Source organism: Jaculus jaculus, chromosome 1 (genome assembly GCF_020740685.1).
Source record: "Jaculus jaculus isolate mJacJac1 chromosome 1, mJacJac1.mat.Y.cur, whole genome shotgun sequence".
NCBI classification, from domain to species: domain Eukaryota; kingdom Metazoa; phylum Chordata; class Mammalia; order Rodentia; family Dipodidae; genus Jaculus; species Jaculus jaculus.
In genome coordinates, this window is record NC_059102.1 from 177842540 (window position 1) to 177863349 (window position 20810).

The 20810-nt window shown below is 43.8% G+C and overlaps 1 protein-coding gene across 1 annotated transcript in view; it reads left to right on the forward strand.

Moving 5' to 3' along the window:
• The first annotated feature begins 4444 nt into the window (after positions 1–4444).
• The window catches only part of Fnbp4 (formin binding protein 4), a 59030-nt gene continuing 42664 nt past the window's right edge, over positions 4445–20810 (forward strand). Inside the window, exons 1-6 of the mRNA XM_004657250.2 lie at positions 4445–4695; positions 5523–5615; positions 16202–16338; positions 17216–17402; positions 19173–19320; positions 19428–19545. Of these exons, the coding sequence (XP_004657307.2) occupies positions 4464–4695; positions 5523–5615; positions 16202–16338; positions 17216–17402; positions 19173–19320; positions 19428–19545 (915 nt within the window). The 5' untranslated portion in view covers positions 4445–4463. The remainder of the gene's footprint in view (positions 4696–5522; positions 5616–16201; positions 16339–17215; positions 17403–19172; positions 19321–19427; positions 19546–20810) is intronic.

Below are 20810 nucleotides of genomic sequence, written 5' to 3' on the forward strand. Positions count from 1 at the left end.
ATAAATTCAGGTCTCCAAGCTTTCATGGCTAGCACTTTACCCGCTGAGCCATATCACCAGCCCTGATACTATATTTTAGCAGTTCAAATGAATATGATCATTTCTTGATATTTTTCAATTCTGGCAATTTTCTGGTCACAAAGTGTATCTAAAGGGTTCCTTTGGGTTGGGGATGTATCTCAATGGCCTATTTTAGCATACAGAGGCACTAGCATGAGAAAAATTTTAAAAATGTAATTAAGTCAGGTGTGGTGGTACACACCTTTAATCCCAGCAATGGGGAGGCAGAGGTAGGAGGATCACCATAAATTTGAGGCAACCCTGAGACTACATAGTGAATTCCAGGTTAGCCTGCGATAGATTAAGACCGTACCTCGAAAAGTGTGTGTGTGTGTGTGTGTGTGTGTGTGTGTGTGTGTATGAAATCATTTATATTCATAATACACATAAATATGTTGGTATCACATTACTGCTCTCTTTTGTTTGTTTTGTTTTTTGGTTTTCAAGGTAGGGTCACACTCTAGCCTAGGCTGACTCTTTATCTTTGAAAAACAGCAAATGTAAGGTATTGGAGAAAAGTAAAAACATGCTACAATAAAAAATGTGCAGCATAACTACCTAAGATGGGCAAGGCTAAGAGGGACTGACAACCTTCAGTATAGAGCAGCCCTGTTCCAAAGATTATACTAGACCAATCAAGAAAATCTGTGACCAGCAACATGATACAAAAGGGTCTGTGTCTATACTATCGTAAACCATTGGTACTCTTGTATTGCTAGCTTTTTTTAAAAAAGTATTTATCTGAGAGAGAAAGAGAGGCAAATAGCAAATGGGCACAGCAGGGCCTCCAGCTAATGCAAGCAAACTTCAGACACATGTGCCACTTTGGGCATCTGGCTTTACGTGGGTACTGGGAAATCAAACCCAAGTCCTTCGGCTTTGCAGGCAAGCACTTTAGCTGCTTTGCCATCTCTCCAGACAAGTTTTTTTGTTTGTTTTTTGTTTTTTTAATTTTGAGGTAGGGTCTCTACCCAGGCTGACTTGGAATTCACAAGGTAATCTCAGGGTGGCCTCAAACTCCTGTGCCTCTTGAGGGCTGGGATTAAAGATGTGCTACACCACCCCAAGCCTCTGGTTATTTTTTTTTTTAAAGCATTTATTTATTTACTTGAGAGAGAAATGCTGGCTTTTTCTATCTCTCAACTTACTGAGACTTTAAGTAACTCATCATTAACCCTTTATTATGTCTACACAGAACTCCATAAGCAAAAGGCCCATTTATTGTTCAGATGATGTATGGACTAAATATAGGTATTTCTTTGAATAAAGCTTCGTGGTTTAGATGGCCTCCTATAAAACATGTAAGGTCAAATAATGTGGTATTTAGACATAATCTGGCCTTTGTCCCTGGTTCCTGGCACAGCACTTCAAAAACCTCTGGAATTTCCTGAATGATGGGTCTTTGTTAGGCTAATAAACTGAGTCTTGGTGTGTATCTTAACTAGATTCTGAATTGGGGTTGGTCACCAGAAAGCCAACCATGAGATCAGAAACTTGGAATTTGGGGCTAGCCCAACTTCCTGGGAGAAAATGAGGTCTGGAGGCTGAGTCCAATCTTGTAGCCAATGATCTAATCAATCATGCCTTTGTAATCTATATATTTCCTTTAAAAATGGAGCTTCTGGGGCTGGAGAGATGGCTTAGCAGTTAAGATGCTTGCCTGAAGAGCTGAAGAATCCAGGTTCAATTGCCCAGTGATGATGTAAGCCAGATAGATGCACAAGGTGGCACATGCATCTGGAATACGTTTGCAGTGGTTAGAGGCCCTGGTGCATCCATCATATCTGCCTCTTTCTCTCTCAAATGAATTTTTGTATTCTTTTTTTAAAATATTTCTTATTTATTTGAGACAGTGGAGGAGAGAGAGAGCAAAATAGAGAATGGGTGCACCAGGGCCACCAGCTGCTGCAAATGAACTTCAGATGCATGCGCCCCCTTGTGCATCTGGCTTATGTGGCTCCTGAGGAATCTAACCTAGGTCCTTTGAGTTTGCAGGCAAGCACCTTAACTGCTAAGCCATCTCTCCACCTCTCTAAATAGCTACTTTTTTTTAAAGTTTTTTTTTTAAATTAACAACTTCCATTATTATATACAATATCCCATGTTAATGCCCTCCCTCTGATTATTGTTATTTTTTTTAATGTAGCTTCTGGGCTTGGAGAGATGGCTAAGTGGTTAAAGGGCTTGCCTACAAAGCCAAAGGACCCAGATTCAATTCTCCAGGACCCACATAAGCCAGATATACAAGGAGGCACATGCATCTGGAGTATGTGTACAGTGGTTAGAGGCCCTGGCATGCTGATTCCATCTGCCTCTTTTTCTCTCATACATAATAAATAAAATAGAACTTTTCTGAGTTCTGCAAGTGGTCCGAGTGAATTATGGAAATGAGGCCCTAAAAGCTTCCACATTTATAGCTAGTCTGAAGTCTGAGGCCTTAAATTTTGAGTCAGATGCCAACTCCAGGTAGTCAGAATTGAATTGCATCAAAGTCTACCCACTTTGAAGTGAAATAATAGGAAATTTACATTTATATAAACACAACTATAAACTACATCTGTATATGCTCAAACCCTTTTATTAGACGTGAAGGCAGGGAGGGTCTGAAGAGATGAACATAATCTTCTTTCCATCACAGGACAGATCATGTTCTCCCCCTCCCTGAAAGCCATAAACTGTATCTTAGCCTACTGTACTTGGCTATTCTGTGAACTGTTTGTTTCTATAAGTGATCTGTTCTTGCTCAAGCATGAAGATCTGCGTTCAATTCCCATCATCCACATAAAAATCTGGTGTGGAGACTGGGGAGATGATTCAGGGGTTAAAGGGACTTCTTTGCTGTTTGGGTTCAGTTGACCAGTACCTCCTCAAAGCCAGATGCTCAAAGTGACACATGCATCTAGAGTTCATATGCAATGGCAAGAGACCTTGATACAACCATTGTCTCCCTCTCTATTTCACCCACTCTCTGCATGCAAATAGTAAATAAAAATATATAAAAATCTGGATGTTAGCCAGGTGTGGCAGTGCATGCCTTTAATCCCAGCACTCGGGAACGCTGAGGTAAGAGTTCTGAGTCACCGTGAGAGACTACATAGTGAATTCCAGGTCAGCCTCGGCTGGTGCAAGACACTACCTTGAAAACCTAAAAATAATAATATGCAATGGAGAGATGGCTTAGTGTCTAAGACATTTGCCTCGATTCCCCAGTACCAACGTGCACAAGGTGGCACCTGTATCTGGAGTTTGTTTGCAGAGGCAAAAGGCCCTGGTGTGCCCATTCTGTCTCTTCCTCTTACTTCTAATAAATAAATGAACATATAATTATTTTTATTTATGCGAGGGAGAGAGAATGTGTATGGATACCCCAAGGCCTGTTCCCAGCGCATCTTCACATAGTCCCAGGGTGGTCATGAACTCATGGCCATCCTCCTACCGCAGCCTCCTGAGTACTGGGATTAAAGGCATGCTCTACCACACCCAGGTGGATCACATTTTTTTGGGTGCATCAAACCCTCTTGTCATTGCAAAGGAACTTCAGAAATATGTTCTACTTGGTGCTTATGGTCCTATGTGGTTACTGTCTGGGGAATCTAACCAAGGCCAGAAAGTTCTGTGAGTGCCTTTAACTTCTCATCTTCCCGGCCACATACACTTATAAGCCTGCTGGAGTCAGTTAGAAAGGAGGGATGATAGTGTCCTGAGTTGAGTGCGTGTTGTCTTGTTTGGCTACTACACCAGGGGAGGCCATTACCGGTTCAGAACGCCAATGCCTTTTGGAGTGGGGAGCCACTTCTGCAAACAAGGCTCAGTACTTTAGCTATGAGTGGCTGGATCTAGAGATTAGGGAGAGCGAGGGCAAGGCTTCTGTATCCGAGCGTTTGGCTATTTTTAGTATATATTCATTTTACAACATAGCATCTTCGCCCCTCTTAAGAGTTTACAAGAGGATAAAAAATCTAGTAGTCTAATGAGCGATCGTATACCCAAAGGAAGGCAGAGTAACCAAGGGGAACCTTTTTTCCTAAAGAGCAAATACCTAATAACACACGGAGAATAGACACAAGATGGAGGACAAGAAGGTAGACTCCGCTACAGACGCCCAGTCTCTAAGGCAGGCCCTTCCGCACTACTGGCCCGACTTCCAGTTTTTTCCCTTTTCCGTTGGCCACCGGCTCCTTCCCTAGGTCAAAGCAGCCAATCACCTAGTGCCATGAACAAAGCCCGCCCTTCCGTGGGGGGCGGAGCCGCCAGCCAGGCGGCAGGGGCGCATGCGCAGGCGCGTCCCGGGCGGGCTTTGGCCCGAGGCGGTGCGGATGCACATGAATATTGATGACGCACCGGGCGGCGGTCTGCCCGCCCCTCCAGACTGCCGACGCTCGCCGCTCGCGCTCGGGCTCGCGATGGGGAAGAAGTCCCGGGTGGTACCCGGCCGCAGGCCTATCCTGCAGCTCTCTCCCCCGGGTCCTCGGAGCAGCACGCCGGGCCGGGATCCCGAGCCGGATCCCGACCCCGAGCCGGACTCGACGGCGACAGCGGCGCTCAGTCAGCCAGCCCCGGCGGCGACGGCCACGACAGCGACGTCGCCCTCGGTGGCCGCCGCCGCCGCCGTCCCCGAGGACTCGCCTTCGGAAGGTAAGGACGCGCGAGGCCATTCCTGGCGGCGGCGCCCGAGCCTCCCAGCGCGGGCCTTGCGGCCTAAGCCGCTCCGAGGCCTGCCCCGGGCGAGCGCGGCCCCGGCCGGGCAGGGCGGCGGAAGAGGGCGGCCGGGAGGCGCCGTCGCCGCTGAAAGATTGTCCCGGGAACGTTGTTGCTTCGTCCATGGTCGGGGCTTCTTGAGTCCCCTACCTTAGCCCCTGCTGGTTTTGATAACGTCCAGGGTGGAGGGGACTTTACACGTGCGAGACTTGTGGCGGTTGAGCCTGGCCTGTTCTGAAACCATGTCACGCTTGCTTTCGTTTCGTTCCGTTTCGTTCACGTGCAATTAGCACTCTTTACAAAGTGAACAAGCCCTTATTATTCCTATGCCAGACAAAGGATGAAAATTCCTGAGCATTTGTGTAGCTCCTCCTGAAATGGTAGTTGGATTTTAAAGAATAACTTAACACGTTTAGGCGACAGAGAAACTGCCACCATTTCAGGTGTTAAGAAATGTCGTCAATATGAGGTGCAGATTTGTGTGAAAACCCGGAGACAACTTTGTGGTTTGTTAACTGTGAAGTATTGCAGGTGTGATTTTTACATATAGTGTTCACATTTTTCTACCTTGGAACTCGCCTAAGCGCATGGAAGATTCGAGCTTGTTTTTTGCATCCCTAATTCGGGCCGGTGATAATACCCGTTTTTTAAGTTCATGAAAGCCAGACTTTAACGGTCCAATTAAAGATTGATTTGTTGCTTCTGGTGTTTTCTGTGATCCGGAAACCTGACTGCAATTTTATTTTTTTCATTTTTAAATCCAGATGAGCAGGAAGTTGTGGTGGAGGTTCCCAAAGTTGTTCAGAATCCTCCCCCACCAGTTATGACCACTAGACCGACAGCCGTTAAGGCAACAGGTACAGATTCTGTTTTCTTGTATCTTCTCTAGAATGTGTTTTTATTAAGTTTAAGCTGACTTATGTACATGGAACGTTCAATGTTTAAGTGTTGCTAATATAAAACTGTGCTCATAAAAAATAATTTAGGGGGCTGGAGAGGTGGCTCAGCGGTAAAGCATTTGCCTCCAAAGCCTAACAACCTGGGTTTGATTCCCTAATACCCACATAAAGCCAGTTGCGCAAAGTGCCACATATATCTGGAGTTCTTTGCATGCAGTGGCTGGAGGCCCTGGTGTGCCTACTAATTCATACTCTTCCTCCCTTCTCCCCTTCCCCCTCCCCCCTCTCTGTGCATACTTCTGCTTGCAAATAAGTATTTTATTGTAATAAAAAAAAATTAACCTCGTGTGGTGGCTCAAGCCTTTAATCCCAGCACTTGGGAGGCAGAGGTAGGAGGATCACCATGAACCGGAGGCCTCCCGGAGACTACATAGTGAATTCCAGGTCAGCCTGGACTAGAGTGAAACTCTACCTCAAAAAATAAATAAATAAATAAAAATATAAGGGTGAGAAGATGGCTCAATGGATAAGAGGCTGTACTAACAGATGCCCTGGGTTAGATCCCCAACACTCACAAAAAAAGAAAAAGTTGAGTGTGGTCTTGTACTCCTGTAACTCCAGTTCTGTGGGGAACAGAAATAGGAGAAAGAATTAATGGGGCTTCCCAGTCAGTCCATCTGAAAACAGATGGTTCAGTGAGAGACTCAACCTAGAGTGGAAGACTAATAGAGCAGCATGTGTGCACAAAGGAGACGCACACACATGCACTATACTTAGATAGGCCACTCCTCTCCCCACCCCCCAATTTTTTTTTTTCTGACTTTTTGAGGTAGGGAGTCTTTAGCCCAGGCTGACCTGAAATTCACTGTAGTCTCACGCTGGCCTCAAACTCAGTGATCATCCTTCTTGTGCCTCCTGAGTGCTGGGATTAACAGTGTGCACCACCACACCAAATCCAGATTTTTTCTTGTATATATTATTAATTTTTAAAATATATTTATTTATTTATTTATTTGAGAGAGAGAGAGAGAGAGAATGGGTGCGCCAGGGCCTCCAGCCACTGCAATCAAACTTGAGATGTATGTGCCATCTTATGTGCATGTATGACCTTGCACACTTGCGTCACCTTGTGCATCTGATTTACCTGGAACCTGGAGAGTTGAACATGAGTCCTTATGCTTCACAGGCAAGCACCTTAACTGCTGTGCCATCTCTCCAGTCCCTAATCTTTTTTAAAAAACCTTTAAAAATTTTTTCTATTCCTGTGGCTGAATTTCATTAGTAGACTATTTGTCTGGCAGGTACATAGGTCTAGGTTCCATCTCCAGCCCCACAAAAGATAATAAAAATCTTTCATGAGGGCTTACTATGCAAAATCTTTACTTTTTTATAAACTGTATCCCCAATCCTTTGTCCTTTTACTACATTCTTCTTCTCTGTTTAAAAATTGTATTTAGCAAAAATATATATGTGTGTGTGTTTATGACGCTGGGTGTGGTGGCGCACACCATTAATCCCAGCACCTGAGAGGCAGAGGTAGGAGGCTTGCCATAAGTTCGAAGCCACCCTGAGACTACATAATGAAGTCCAGGTCAGTGTGGGCTAGAGTGAGACCCTACCTTGAAAAATAAAAATGTACTTTGGGGCTGGGGAGATGGCTTAGTGGTTAAGATGCTTGCTTTATGAAGCATAAGGACCCAGTTTCGATTTCCCAGTAGCCACATAAAGCCAGATGCACGAGGTGGCACGTGTGTCTGGAGTTTGTTTGCAGTGGTTAGAGGCCCTGGCATGCCCATTTTCTCTCTCTCTCTCTCTCTCTTTCTCTCTCTCTCTGTGTAAATAAATTTTAAAAAATGCATTTATCTATGTATATGTGAATGTCAGGGCTGGCTGACCCGGAACTCATTATGTAGTAAATGACCTATAACTAGATCCTTCTGCCTCCACTTCACATGTGCTGGCCTTGGAGTATATGTGGTTTTTGCTTGCTCTCCTATATTGCTGGATTTCTGACATGATAAGCAATTGCTTTATTGCTGGTATAAACCTCCAGTATTATGTATTAGTCTCTGTCTTTTTTCCTGGTCTAAAACCCCAAAAATCCTCGAGATTTTAAAAGTTATGGGTGTCTTTTTAAATTTTTATTTATGTATTTGCGAGGGGTGGGGGAGAGAATGGGCGCCCCAGGGCCTCGCCACTGCAAACAAATTGCAGATGCGTGCACTATCTTGTGCATCTGGCTTACGTAGGTACTGGGGAATTGAACCTGAGTCCTTTGGATTTGTAGGAAAGCCCCTTAACTGATAAGCCATTTCTCCAGCCTTTTTTTCCTCCCCTTCAAAGTAGGGTTTCGCTCTAGCCCGGTCAGACTTGGAATTCACTATGTAACCCCAGGCTGCCCTCAACTTGTGGTAATCCTCTCCTACTAACCCAGCCTCTCAAGTTCTGTGGGAACTGGCCTTGATAGGTATTTTCTATGCTAATGGTTGATGATGGTAGGCTCTGGATGAGTGAGGTTAGTCGCTGGAATGACCCCGGCTGGGTTAGCATGGGACTGGAAACTTTCCATTCAACTTCTAAGGAAGGGAAAGGAATGAAGTTGACCACCATTAGCCAATGACTTAGTTATCCTATGTCATGAAGTGCTCACCAGGCAAGAAGCAGGAAGATCACCAAGAGTTCAAGACTAGCCTGGGTTACATGGCAAGACTCTCTCACCCTTCTTCCAAGAAACAGTGTTCAAAGCCAGAGTCTGATTCACAAAAACAAAAGATGGGGGGACAAATTTCCAGTTATATGGACCCATGGTGAAAGTTCTTAGAGTGCCTGCCTAGGGAAGCTACCGAATTGCTAAGCCCCTTCTGTGTTAACATCACTGTATGCATCTCTTCTACCCACTGTAATATTCCTCATAATAACTGGTAAATATAATTGTTCTGGGAAACAAGTTCTATGAGTTGCTCTGAGAAAGTAATTGGACTTAAGGTCAATCAGAAGCACAGGTGAAGCAATCTGGAGCTTGTAGTTGGCATTGGAAGTTGAGGGAGGCAATTATTTGTGATAGATAGTACCTGGTACCTAACATAAGTTGAGCTAGAGTGCCTTCTACTGAGGTCTGCTGTAGAATGAATTACCTCTTAAATTGAAATTGAAGCATGGGGGAGAAACCCCACACATCTGATGTCAGAGTGTAATACAAAAAGGGCTACAGAGATGGCTTAGCAGTTAAGACATTTGCCTGCAAAGCCAGAGGACCTAGGTTCAATTCCTCAGGACCCACATAAGCCAGATGCACAAGGTAGCACATGCTTCTAGAGTTCATTTGCAGTGGCTGGAGGCCCTGAAGTGCCCATTCTCTCTCTCTCATTCATAAATAAATAAATAAATGGAGTATGATGCAAAAGTACTGTGGGAAACACTGAATTTGTTTGCTGATTTATTTATTTATTTTGTTGTTTTTTTTTTTTTTTCAGTGCTGGGATTAAAGGCCTGTACCCCACACCCACCCAATATATGTTTTAAATTTTTTTCTTTTTGTTTTGTTTTGTTTTGTTTTGTTTTCAGATAGGTCTCACTTTAGCCCAGCCATGTGCAAAAGGGGCCACACACATCTGGAGTTCGTTTGTAGCAGCTGAAGGCCCTAGCATGCCCATTCTCTCTTTTTCCCTATTTCTCTCTCTCTCTCAAATAAATAAATAAATAAAAATTATACAAATAAATAAGTACTTAGCCAGGCATGGTGGTACACACCTTTAATCCCAGCACTTGAGAGGCAGAGGTAGGAGGATCACCTTGAGTTTGAGGCCACTCTGAGACTACATAGTGAATTTCAGGTCAGCCTAGGCTACAGTGAGACCCTACCTCAAAAATAAAAAAAATAAATAAAAACAATAAAGACTGGTAAACATGGGAGAATGGCCTTACTTCCTTAGATTTTAAGTAGTAGCAAGTCTTGGTAGTAACCTACTGCTTATTTGTGTGAGGCTTCTGTTTATTTTTCTAAGGGTAAACATTTTACAAGGTAGTAGTGTAAACATTTCTTTATTGGCTTTTAAATTTTTTTTTTTTGTTTGTTTGACAGAGAGAGACAGAATTAGCACTCCAGGGCTTCCAGCCACTGCAAAAAACTCTAGACACATGTACCACTTTGTACATATGGCTGATGTGGGTCTTGGGGAATCAAACCAGGGTCCTTTGGCTTTGCAGGCAAATGCCTTAACCTCTAAGCCATCCCTCCAGCCCTATGTTTATTGGCTTTCTTCAAGGTAGGATCTTGCTCTAGCCCAAGCTTACCTGGAATTTACTACACATTCTTTGGGTGACCTTAACTTACAGTGACTCTCCTACCATACATTTACTTTGGGATCTGAAATTTGTGCTTCTTCATTTCATTTATTTATTTATGAGAGAGAAAGTATGAAGTTGCCAAGGCCTCCCGCTACTGCAAATGAACTCCAGATACATCACCACTTTGTGCATCTGGCTTTTTGTAAGGGGGGGTACTGGGGAATCAAATCCCAGCCAGCTTGCTTTCAGGCTTTAACTGCTGAGCCATATTCCCACCCCTCATGCCTCTTTTTCTCTTTTTTCCAAGGTAGGGTCTTGCTCTAGCCCAGGCTTACCTGGAATCCACTGTGTAGTATCAGGGTGGCCTCAAACTCACAGCAGTCCTCCTACCTCTGCCTCCTGAATACTGGAATTAAAGGCATAAGCCACCATAACCGGCCTCCTGATTTTTTCTTCTTTTTAAAATTTTATTTATTAGAGAAGGAGGGGTGGGGGGAGAGAAAATGAGTGCTCCAGGCCCTCTAGCCACTGTGAACGAACTCCATACACATGCACTGCCATGTGCATCTGGCTTACATGGAACCTGGAGAATCAAACCTGGGTCCTTAGGCTTTGCAGGCAAGTGCCTTAACAGCTAAGCCATCTCTATAGCCCATGACTTTTTTTTTTTCTTTTTTCTTTCAAGGTAGGGTCTCACTTTGGCCCAGGCTGACCTGAAATTCACTATGTAGTTTCAGAGTGGCCTCAAACTCAAGGTGATCCTCCTACCTCTGCCTCCCAAGTGCTGGGATTAAAGGTGTGCACCACCATGGCTGGTTAAGTATTTATTTGTATAATTTTTTTTTTATTTATTTGAGAGAAAGAGAAATAGGGAGAGAGAATGGGCATGCTAGGGCCTTCAGCTGCTACAAATGAACTCTGGATGTGTGTGGCCCCTTGTGCACATGGCTTATGTGGGTCCTGGGGAATTGAACCTGGGTCCTTAGGCTTTGAAAGTGAGCACCTTAACCACTAAGTCATTTCTCCAGCCCTTATTTATGTATTTATTTATTTTTAAAATTTATTTTACTTATCTGAGAGAGAGAGAATGGGCATGCCAGGGCTTTGAGCCACTATGAATGAACTCCAGGCACAAGCACCAGCTTGTGCACCTGGCTAATGTGGATCTTGGGGAATTGAACCTGGGTTCTTTGGTTTATCAGGCAAATGCTTAAACTATTAAGCCATCTCTCCAGCCCCCTTATTTATTTTTTAAGAGAAAGAGAATGAGCACATCAGAATTTTTTGGCAATGTAGACAAATATTAGATGCATGCGCCACTTTATGTATCTGGCTTTCCATAGTGCTGCAGTCGGGTTCACATTGCTGGTAGAAATCACCCAACCAAGAGCAGCTTTTGGGAAAAAAGAGTTTATTTTGGCTTACAGATTCAAGGGGACACTCTATGGTGGCAGAGAAAACAATGGTATGAGGAGAGGGTGGACATCACCTCCTGGCCAACATAAGGTGGACAAAAGCAGCAGGAGAGTGTGCCAAACATTGGCATGGGGAAACTGTCTATAATACCCATAAGCCACGCCTCCAGGAGGCATAATTCCCAAGTCTCCATCAGCTGGGAACCTAGCATTCAGAACACCTAAGTTTATGGGGGACACCACAGGCAACCACCACTTGTGGATACTAGGAAATCGAACCCCTGGGCTGTCAGATTTTTACAAGCAAGTGCCTTTAACAGCTGTGTCATCTCTCCAGCCTCCAGAATTTTTTTTTTTTTTTTTTTCCTCGAGGTAGGGTCTCACTCTGGTCCAGGCTGACCTGGAATTAACTCTCTACTCTCAGGGTGGCCTTGAACTCATGGCGATCCTTCTACCTCTGCCTCCTGAGTGCTGGGATTACAGGTGTGCGCCACCACGCCCGGCCAGAATTCTTGTGTACACATGTTTGTGTGTGAGTGGCTAGCGCATGCTTACTATGGCACATTTATTGGGGTCGGAGGACAACCTTGGGTATCAGTCTTCACCTTCCAACTTGCTTGAGGTGGGATCTTTTCTTCAACACTGCTGTGCTAGGCCAAATGGGTATATGGAAAACTGACACAAAAACATGACCAGTGAATCTTGACTGTTCTAATATTTGTAACTTGATGAAGGCAAAGACATTTCGTCTATACTGAACAAATAATGAAGGCAGAGTATAACATGACTAAAACAATGACCATGAACTCATGGATGAATGGAACAACCTAGGTCCATGAGTTCACATATGTAACGTATAACTGAAAAAAAGGCTTTACTTTCTGATAAGTCTCTTCATTTACCCCAATTCTGTTAAGAATATAGTAGGCACTATGGGCTGGAGAGATGGCTTAGCGGTTAAGCACTTGCCTGTGAAGCCTAAGGACCCCGGTTCGAGGCTCGGTTCCCCAGGTCCCACGTTAGCCAGATGCACAAGGGGGCATACGCATCTGGAGTTCGTTTGCAGAGGCTGGAAGCCCTGGCGCACCCATTCTCTCTCTCTCCCTCTGTCTTTCTCTCTGTGTCTGTCGCTCTCAAATAAATAAAAAATTTTTTTTAAAAAAAGAATATAGTAGGCACTAAAGTTAAGTGTGCCTCCCTACAGGTTAGGTCTCACTCTGTAGTCCCAGGCTGGCCTCAAGCTTGTAGTGATTATCCTACCTCTGCCTCCAGAGTACTGGGATTAAAGGAGTGTGCCACCATGTCCAACCATTTTTTTAAATTAATTAATTCATTCATTCATTCATACACACACACACACACACATTTTTAAATTAAAGCTAGGTGTGGTGGTGCACACCTTTAATCCCAGCACTTGGGAGGCAGAGGTAGGAGGATCACCATGAGTTTGAGGCCACCCTGAGACTACATAGTGAATTCCAAGGCTAGAGCAAAACCCTACCTCAAAAATAAAATGTTATATATATTATTTGCATGTATGTGTATGGGCATGCTAGGGTTTCTTGCCACTGCAAATGCATATCAGATGCATGGGCTACTTTTTGTGTCTGGCTTTACATGAAACTGGGGAATTGAACCTGAGTCAGCAGACTTTGCAAGCCTTTTAACTGCTAAAACATCTCCCAGGCCAACATCATTGCATATATCTTTGTGTTTTTTTTTTTGTTTGTTTTTAGAGGTAGGGTTTTGCTCTAGCTCAGGCTAACCTGGAACTAAGTATGTAGTCTCAGGGTGGCCTCAAACTCATGGTGATCCTCCTACCTCTGCCTCCTGAGTGCCGGGATTAAAGGCGTGCACCACCACGCCTGGCTCATATACCTCTTATAATAAAATTGTGTACACTTGATTGTTACATTAGAATATTCACAAGTGACCCAAAGAGAAGCACATTGCAGCATTACAAAGACCTGACCTGCTGCTCCTGATCTGTATTTTGTTTTGTTTCATGAGACAGGGTCTCATTTGATAGTCCAGACTGGCCAGACTCATGTCAGATGTAGTATGATCCTCCTGCTTTGCCTGCCAAGTGTTGGGATTACAGGTTACTGCTCCTGAGCCTGGCATGTTCTGTCATTTTTTTGTTGTTGTTTGTTTAGTATTTATTTGTAAGCATTGCGAGAAAGGGATTATGTCACTCCAGGCCCTCCTGCAACTGCAAACAGACTTCAGATGTATGCACTACTTTGTGTATCTGGCCTTACACAAGTTCTGGGAATTTGAGTCTGGGCTGCTAGGCTTTGCATGCAGGTGCCTTTAACCACTGTGCCATCTCTCCAACCTGCTCCCCTTTTTAGACTTTCATATTCTGCCCTGGCCTTGAAACTGTGTAGCCAAGTATATCCTTGAACTCTGGATCCCCCTGCCTCTACCTCCCAAGTGCTGGAATTAGGACTTGTGTCACCACTTCCAGTTTATTTGGTGCTAGGGATCAAATTTGGGCCTTCATATATGCTAGGCAAGCATTCTACCAAATGTGCTATGTCTCCAGCCTCAGCTCAGGTTATGTTCATCATAATATACTTTCATTTGTACCACTTCCTGATTCAGAGATAATCATTGTTGAAATTCTTTTTTCTTTTTAGGTAGGATCTTGTTCTAGCCCAGGCCTGGCTGTACCTTATTTTGGTTATGCTTTGTTTTTGTTTCAACTCCTATACCTTGATTGCTTGAGATAGACATTTAAAAATTATTTTGGGCCAGGGTGGCACATGCCTTTAATCCCAGCACTTGGGAGGCAGAATTAGGAGGATTGCAATGAATTCAAGACCACCCTGAGACTCCATAGTGAATTCCAGGTCAGCCTTTGCTACAGTGAGAGCCAATCTTAAAACAGGAAAAAACAATTGTTTGGGGGCTGGAGAGATGGCTTAGCGGTTCAGGTGCTTGCCTGTGAAGCCTAAGGATTTGTGTTAGACTCGCCAAGTCCCATGTAAGCCAGATGCACAAGGTGGTGCAAGGTTATACATGCACACAAGGTGGCGCACACATCTGGAGTTCAATTACAATGGCTGGAAGTTCTGGCACACCAATTCTGTCTCTATCAATCACTCACACTTGCTAATTTAAAAAAAAAGTAAAACTATTTTTGCTTGGTGTGGTGATGCATACCTTTAGAAATCTCAACACTCAGGAGGTAGAAGGATTGCAGTGAGTTCAAGGCCAGCCCGGGATTACATAGTGAATTCCAGGTCAGCCTGGGCTGGAGAGCAAGACCTTTTTTATGTGTATGCATGCACAAGCTCACCTGGGTCTTTGCTGTTGCAAATGCATACTCAGATACATGCACCACTTTTTTTTTTTCAAGGTAGGGTATAACTCCAGCCCAGGCTGACCTGGAATTCACTATGTAGTCTCCGGGTGGCCTTGAATGCCCAGCAATCTTCCTACCTCTGCCTCCTAAGTGCTGGGATTAAAGGTGTGTGCCACTACAGCCAGCACATGCACCACTTTTTGTGTCTGGCTTTACATTGATACTAGAGAATAGAACCTGGGCCAGCAGGCTTTGTAAGGAAACATCTTTAGTCATCATCTCCCCAGTCTTGAGACATTTTGTTTATTTATTTATTTTTAATTTGGGGGGGGTGCTTGAGATAGGGTCTCACTGTAGCCCAGGCTAACCTGGAATTCACTAGGTAATATCAGAGTAGCCTCCAACTCAAAGTGATCCTCCTACCACTGCCTCCCAAATGCTGGGATTAAAGGCGTGTGCGACCACGCCCGGCCTGAGACATTTTATGTATCAGAGTGTGTGTGTGTGTGTGTGTACAGGTTGAGGTTAGAAGTTACTGTTTTCTTTCACTTCCTACCTTACTTTTTCAAGACAAAGTCTCTCATTGATCACAAAAGTCCCCATTTAGACTACATAAGCAAGCCAACAAACCCTGAGACCCTCCTGTCTACTTAGTTAGCACTGGGTTCTCAGATGCATGCCTCCATGACCTCCATTTTATGTGGGTACTGGGGATCCAAACCCGGGTCCTCAGTCTTGCATAGCACATGTTTTACATACTGAGCCATGCCTCCAGCCTTTAATGTTTCAAGATAAGGTTTCAGTTTGTAATTCAGGCTGGTCTTGAACTCACTATCTCCTTGCTATAGTCTTCCAAGTGCTAGAATTACGGGATTTTACATTGCCCAGCTTGAGATAAACTTTTGTTTTTTTTCAAGGTAGGGTCTCATTCTAGCCCAAGCTGACCTGGAATTCACTCGGTATCCCCAGACTGGCCTTGAACCTCTAGCAATCCTCCTACCTCTGCCTCCCAAGTGCTAGGATTAAAGGCGTGAGCCGTTATGCCAGCCTAAGATGTTTAAATCAAGTTTTTTGTGAATTTGAAAGAATGAGGTTCAGTGATCAATTATATATTTGGGGGAGGATGTATACTAGGGAGGGTATTGCTTGGTTTGGGGGAAAGGTGTTGCTATGTAGCCCAAGCTGGCTTTGAATTCACCATTCTGCATTAGCCTCTAGGATTGGGAATACTTGCATGTACTACTGTCCCCAGCATAGATTTGGGGGGTTGTTTTTGTGTGTGGTTGGAGTTGCATGCTAAGCATACCCCTTTCTACTTGGCTACAACCTAGACCCAGTTTAGTGATTATTTCCTTTGAAGTTGTGGTCTAATTTATAAACAACATGTTAGCTCTGCCAAGAAAGAAGGAAGGAAGGGAGGGAGGGAGGGAGGAAATTAGCTCTGTGTCAAGAGCACCATGGGATGTATGTATTTACTTCTACTTTCTAGAACATACAGGCATTGTTTCTAAGATTTTCCTTTCTGTTTCTAGGAGGTCTGTGTTTACTTGGTGCTTATGCTGACAGCGATGATGATGAGAGTGATGTTTCTGAAAAACCAGCACAATCCAAAGAGGCTAATGGAAACCAGTCAACTGACATCGATAGTACACTGGCCAATTTCCTGGCCGTGAGTGATCATTTTTGTTTACATTGTCAGTTATTAAAGCTACTTTAAAAATTACATGTAGGCTTCTGGTCCTAGTCAGGAAGTGCTTTGTATTGTGGGAGCACCTTCCTTTTCGCTCCCTGGCCATCTTGGCCACACCTAAGGCAGGAAGATGGTGATCACAAAGAAGATGAAAAAGTCTCGAGTCAATCAGCACCAGGTCCAACTTGTTGTGAAAAGTACGTGCTGGCGTACGAGCAGACTCTGAAGATGATCAGACAGGGCCAAGCAAAATTGGTCATCCTTGCCAACCACTGCTCAGCTTTAAGGAAATCTGAGATACCTCTGCTATGTTGCCCAAAACTGGGGTCCACCAGTTAGTGGCAGTAAAATTGAATTAGGCACAGCATGTGGTAAATACTACAGAGTGTGCACACTATTGATCTTTGATCCAGGTGATTCTGACATTATTAGAAGAATGCAAGGGTTGGAGAGATGGCTTAGTGGTTAAGGCATTTGCCTGTGAAGCCTAAGAACTCAGGTTCAATTCCCCAGAACCCACATAGGCCAGATGCACAAGGTGGCACATTTATCTGGAGTTCGTTTACAGTAGCTGGAGGCCCTGGTGCACCCATTCTGTCTGCCTCTTTGTCTCTCTAATAAATAAGTACTAAATAAAAAATATATATATTTAAAGAAGTATGCTAGTGCAGACTGGTGAAAAGTAAACTATGTAATTTTTTCTTTAAGAAAACTTGCCAGAAACTTGTTTTAGGGAAAACAAATTTACTTGTAAAGCCCTATGTGGTGGCACATATCTTCTGCTTCTGATTCAGAAGGGTTGGAATTTCAGACATTAGCCACCAATCTCAGCCAGTTATTGCTCTTCATTCTACAGGAGATTGATGCCATAACAGCTCCTCAGCCTGCAGCTCCTGTGGTTGCTTCTGTTCCACCTCCAACTCCACCTCGACCAGAACCAAAGGAAGCAGCTACATCAGCCCTTTCTTCTACTACAGCAAATGGAACAGACTCGATGCAAGCACCAGGGTGGCAGTATGACACTCAGTGCTCACTGGCAGGAGGTAAGTGTGGGCCTTTGTTTAAAGAAATCTTAAGGGGAGACTAGAGAGATGGCTTAGCAGTTAAGATGCTTGCCTGTGAAGCCTAAGGACCCTTATTCGATTCGATTCTCCAGATCGCACATAAGCCAGCTGTACAAAGGTGAGGCAAGCACAAGGTCACACATGCCCACTAGGTGGTGCAAAGCGGTTGGAGTTTGAGTGCAGTGGCTAAGGCCCTGATGCAGCCAATTCTCTCTCTCCACTCCACCCCCTGTCTCTCTCTAAAATAAATAAATAAATATGAAAGATGAAATAAAAAGAAGGGGACTGGAGAGATGGCATAGTGGTTAAGGTATTTGCCTGCAAAACCAAAGGACCTCAGTTCAATTCCCCAGGACCCACATAAGCCAGATGCACAAGGGGGCGCATGCATCTGGAATTCATTAACAGTGGCTGGAGACTCTGGTGTGCTCATTCTTTCTCTCCCTCTCTCCGCCTCTTTCTCTCTCTCAAATAAGATTTAAAAAATTAATAAAGTTTTAAAAAATGAAATAAAAAGACATCTTAAGGGGCCAGAACGATTGCTCAGTGTTTATAGGTGCTTGCTTGTAAAGCCTGACGGCCTGGGTTTGAGTACTCAGGACTCATATAAAGGCAGATGTACAAAGTAGTTCATGTGTCTGGAATTTGTTTGCAGCAGCAGGAGGCTCTGATATGTCCATGCATTCTTTTTCTGTCTCTCTCTTAATTGATTTTTATTTTTTTTAACCAAGAAAGAAAGCTTAGCTGGACATAGTGGTGCATGCCTTTAATCCCAGCACTCGAGAGGCAGAGGTAGAAAGATCACTGAGAGTTCAAGGCTACCCTGAGACTACATCATGAATTCCAGGTCAGCCTGGTCTACAGCAAGACCCTGCCTCATAAAACCAATAAAAATAATGAAAATAAAATCTTAAGACTAATCCTTAGTGGACTGGAGAGATTGCTCAGTGGTTAAAGTGCTTGCTTGCAAAGCCTGGTGGCCCAGGTTCGATTCTCCAGAACCCACATAAAGTCAGATACAAAGTGGCTCATGCATCTGGAGTTTGCAGTGAAAGGAGACCCTGACGTGCCCATTCTTTCTCTGCTTGTGAGAGACGGGAAAAAAAAGATTTGCCCTTAAAGGTGTGTTAGGCATTGACATCCCTAAAAGTGAAAGCCCAGATGCTTTAGCCTTTAGTCCAGGCTAGACTGGAACTGACTCTAGTCCCAGGCTGGCCTCTTAGCTCACAGCGATCCTCCTACTTCAGCTTCCCAAGTGCTGAGATTAAAGGTGTGCACCACTATGCCCAGCACTAGTCCCACCATTTTTGTTTGTCTGCCTGTTTGTTTGTTTGTTTGTTTGTTTGTTTTGTCTTGCTGTAACCCAGGCTGACCTAAAATTCACTATAGTTTCAGGATGGCTTTGAACTCATGACAATCCTCCTACCTCTTTCTCCCAAGTACTGGGATTAAAGGTAGGTGCTACCACACCTGGCTCTGTCCTCCTCACCCTCATTTAAATTTTTTTTTTTTTTTTTTTTTTAATTTTGAGAGAGAGAGAGACAGTGGGTGTGCCAGGACCTTCAGCCTGTTGCAAATGAATTCTAGATGTATGTGCCCTCATGTGGCAACATTGTGGGCTTGTGTCACTGTATCTGGCTATGTGGGATTTGAGGTCTGACTTAGCTTCTCAGGCAAGCACCTTAACCTTTAGGCCAACTCTCCGGCCTAGGGCTTATACATTTTAAACATTGTTTCATTTTCTTATAGTTGGAATTGAGATGGGAGATTGGCAGGAAGTCTGGGATGAGAACACAGGATGCTATTATTATTGGAACACACAAACAAATGAAGTGACTTGGGAATTACCTCAATATCTTGCCACCCAGGTACAAGGATTACAACATTATCAGCCCAGGTAAGGATAGCCTTGAGGGAGAAATTAGAAAAATATTAGTCTTATCTTGTGCTTTAGTTACATGTTTTCTGTTTTCTTAATGAGTTTTTTTTTTCCCCTTTAATCAGTTCTGCATCAGGTCCTGAAGCTGGTTTTGTACTAAATACAGATGTATATCCAAAGGAGAAAATTCCTGTTTCTAGTACTAAAAGTGGACCAGTCATAACTAAACGAGAAGTTAAAAAGGTTGGTGTTATTACTATTGCATTTGCTTAGTTTCAAATTACTAACATACAACACAGATGTATTCGATTTCTTATTTCACTTAATCTGGTTTTGTGTATTATATAACATTTGTGGCCGTTACAAACCAGTCAGTGGTTCTTCTAGAGCTTTAGAGTGCCACAGGAACTACTTGGGGCATCCAGAAGGACATGGGCAGCTAAGCAGGCAGGATTCTAGATCCCCATTCCTACTTGAGACAAAGTCATGTTCATTCCCTCCCTCCCCTCATCCTTTCCTCTTCCTCTTCCTCCTTCTTCTTCCCTCCCCCCCTCTCTCCTTCCCTCCCTCTCTCTCTCTCTTTCTGTTTCCCAAGGTAGAGTCTTGCTTTGGCCCAGGCTGACCTAGAATTTGTTATATAGTCTCAGGCTGACTGTGAACTCACAGTGATTCTTCCACCTCTGCCTCCTTGGTGTCAGTATTAAAGGCATGCAGTACCACACCTAGCCATTCTCCTGATTTTTTTTTTTTATTTCCTCCACTATTATGAGACTTTATTTTCTTGTGTTTGTATGTGTACATGTAGACACCAGAGGTCTACCTCAATCACTCTTCACCTTATTCCTCAAGATGGGTCTCTCACTGAATGTGGAGCTACTGAATAGTGGGTGTTTGTTTTGTTTTTTTTTTTTTTTTTTGGTTTTTCGAGGTAGGGTCTCACTCTGGTCCAGGCTGACCTGGAATTAACTCTGTCATCTCAGGGTGGCCTTGAACTCATGGCAATCCTCCTACCTCTGCCTCCCGAGTGCTGGGACTAAAGGCGTGCGCCACCACGCCCGGCTGTTTTGGTTTTTGAAGATAGGGTCTTGCTCTAGCTGACCTGGAATTTTTTTTTTAAATTTTATTAGCATTTTCCATGATTATACAAAAATATCCCATGGTAATTCCCTCTGACCTGGAATTTTAAATAATTTTCTTATGCCAGGCAGGTGGCACATATTTATAATACTTGAACTTAGGAAGTAGAAACAGAAGGATTTCAAAGGTCAGGATAAAACCCTGTCCAATTCAAGAAAATGGTTTCCAGGGATCCATTTCCTTTAAGAATTACAAACTATATCACAGGCTGGAGAGATGGCTTGATGGTTCAAGCACTTGCTTGTATTGCCAAAGGATTCAGGTTCAATTCCCCAGGGCACATTTAAGTCAGATGTACAAAGTGGTGCTGTAAGGAAAGTGAAAGAGAAAAGCAAAGGAAAACGCTGGATTTGATTTCAACAGACAGAGAC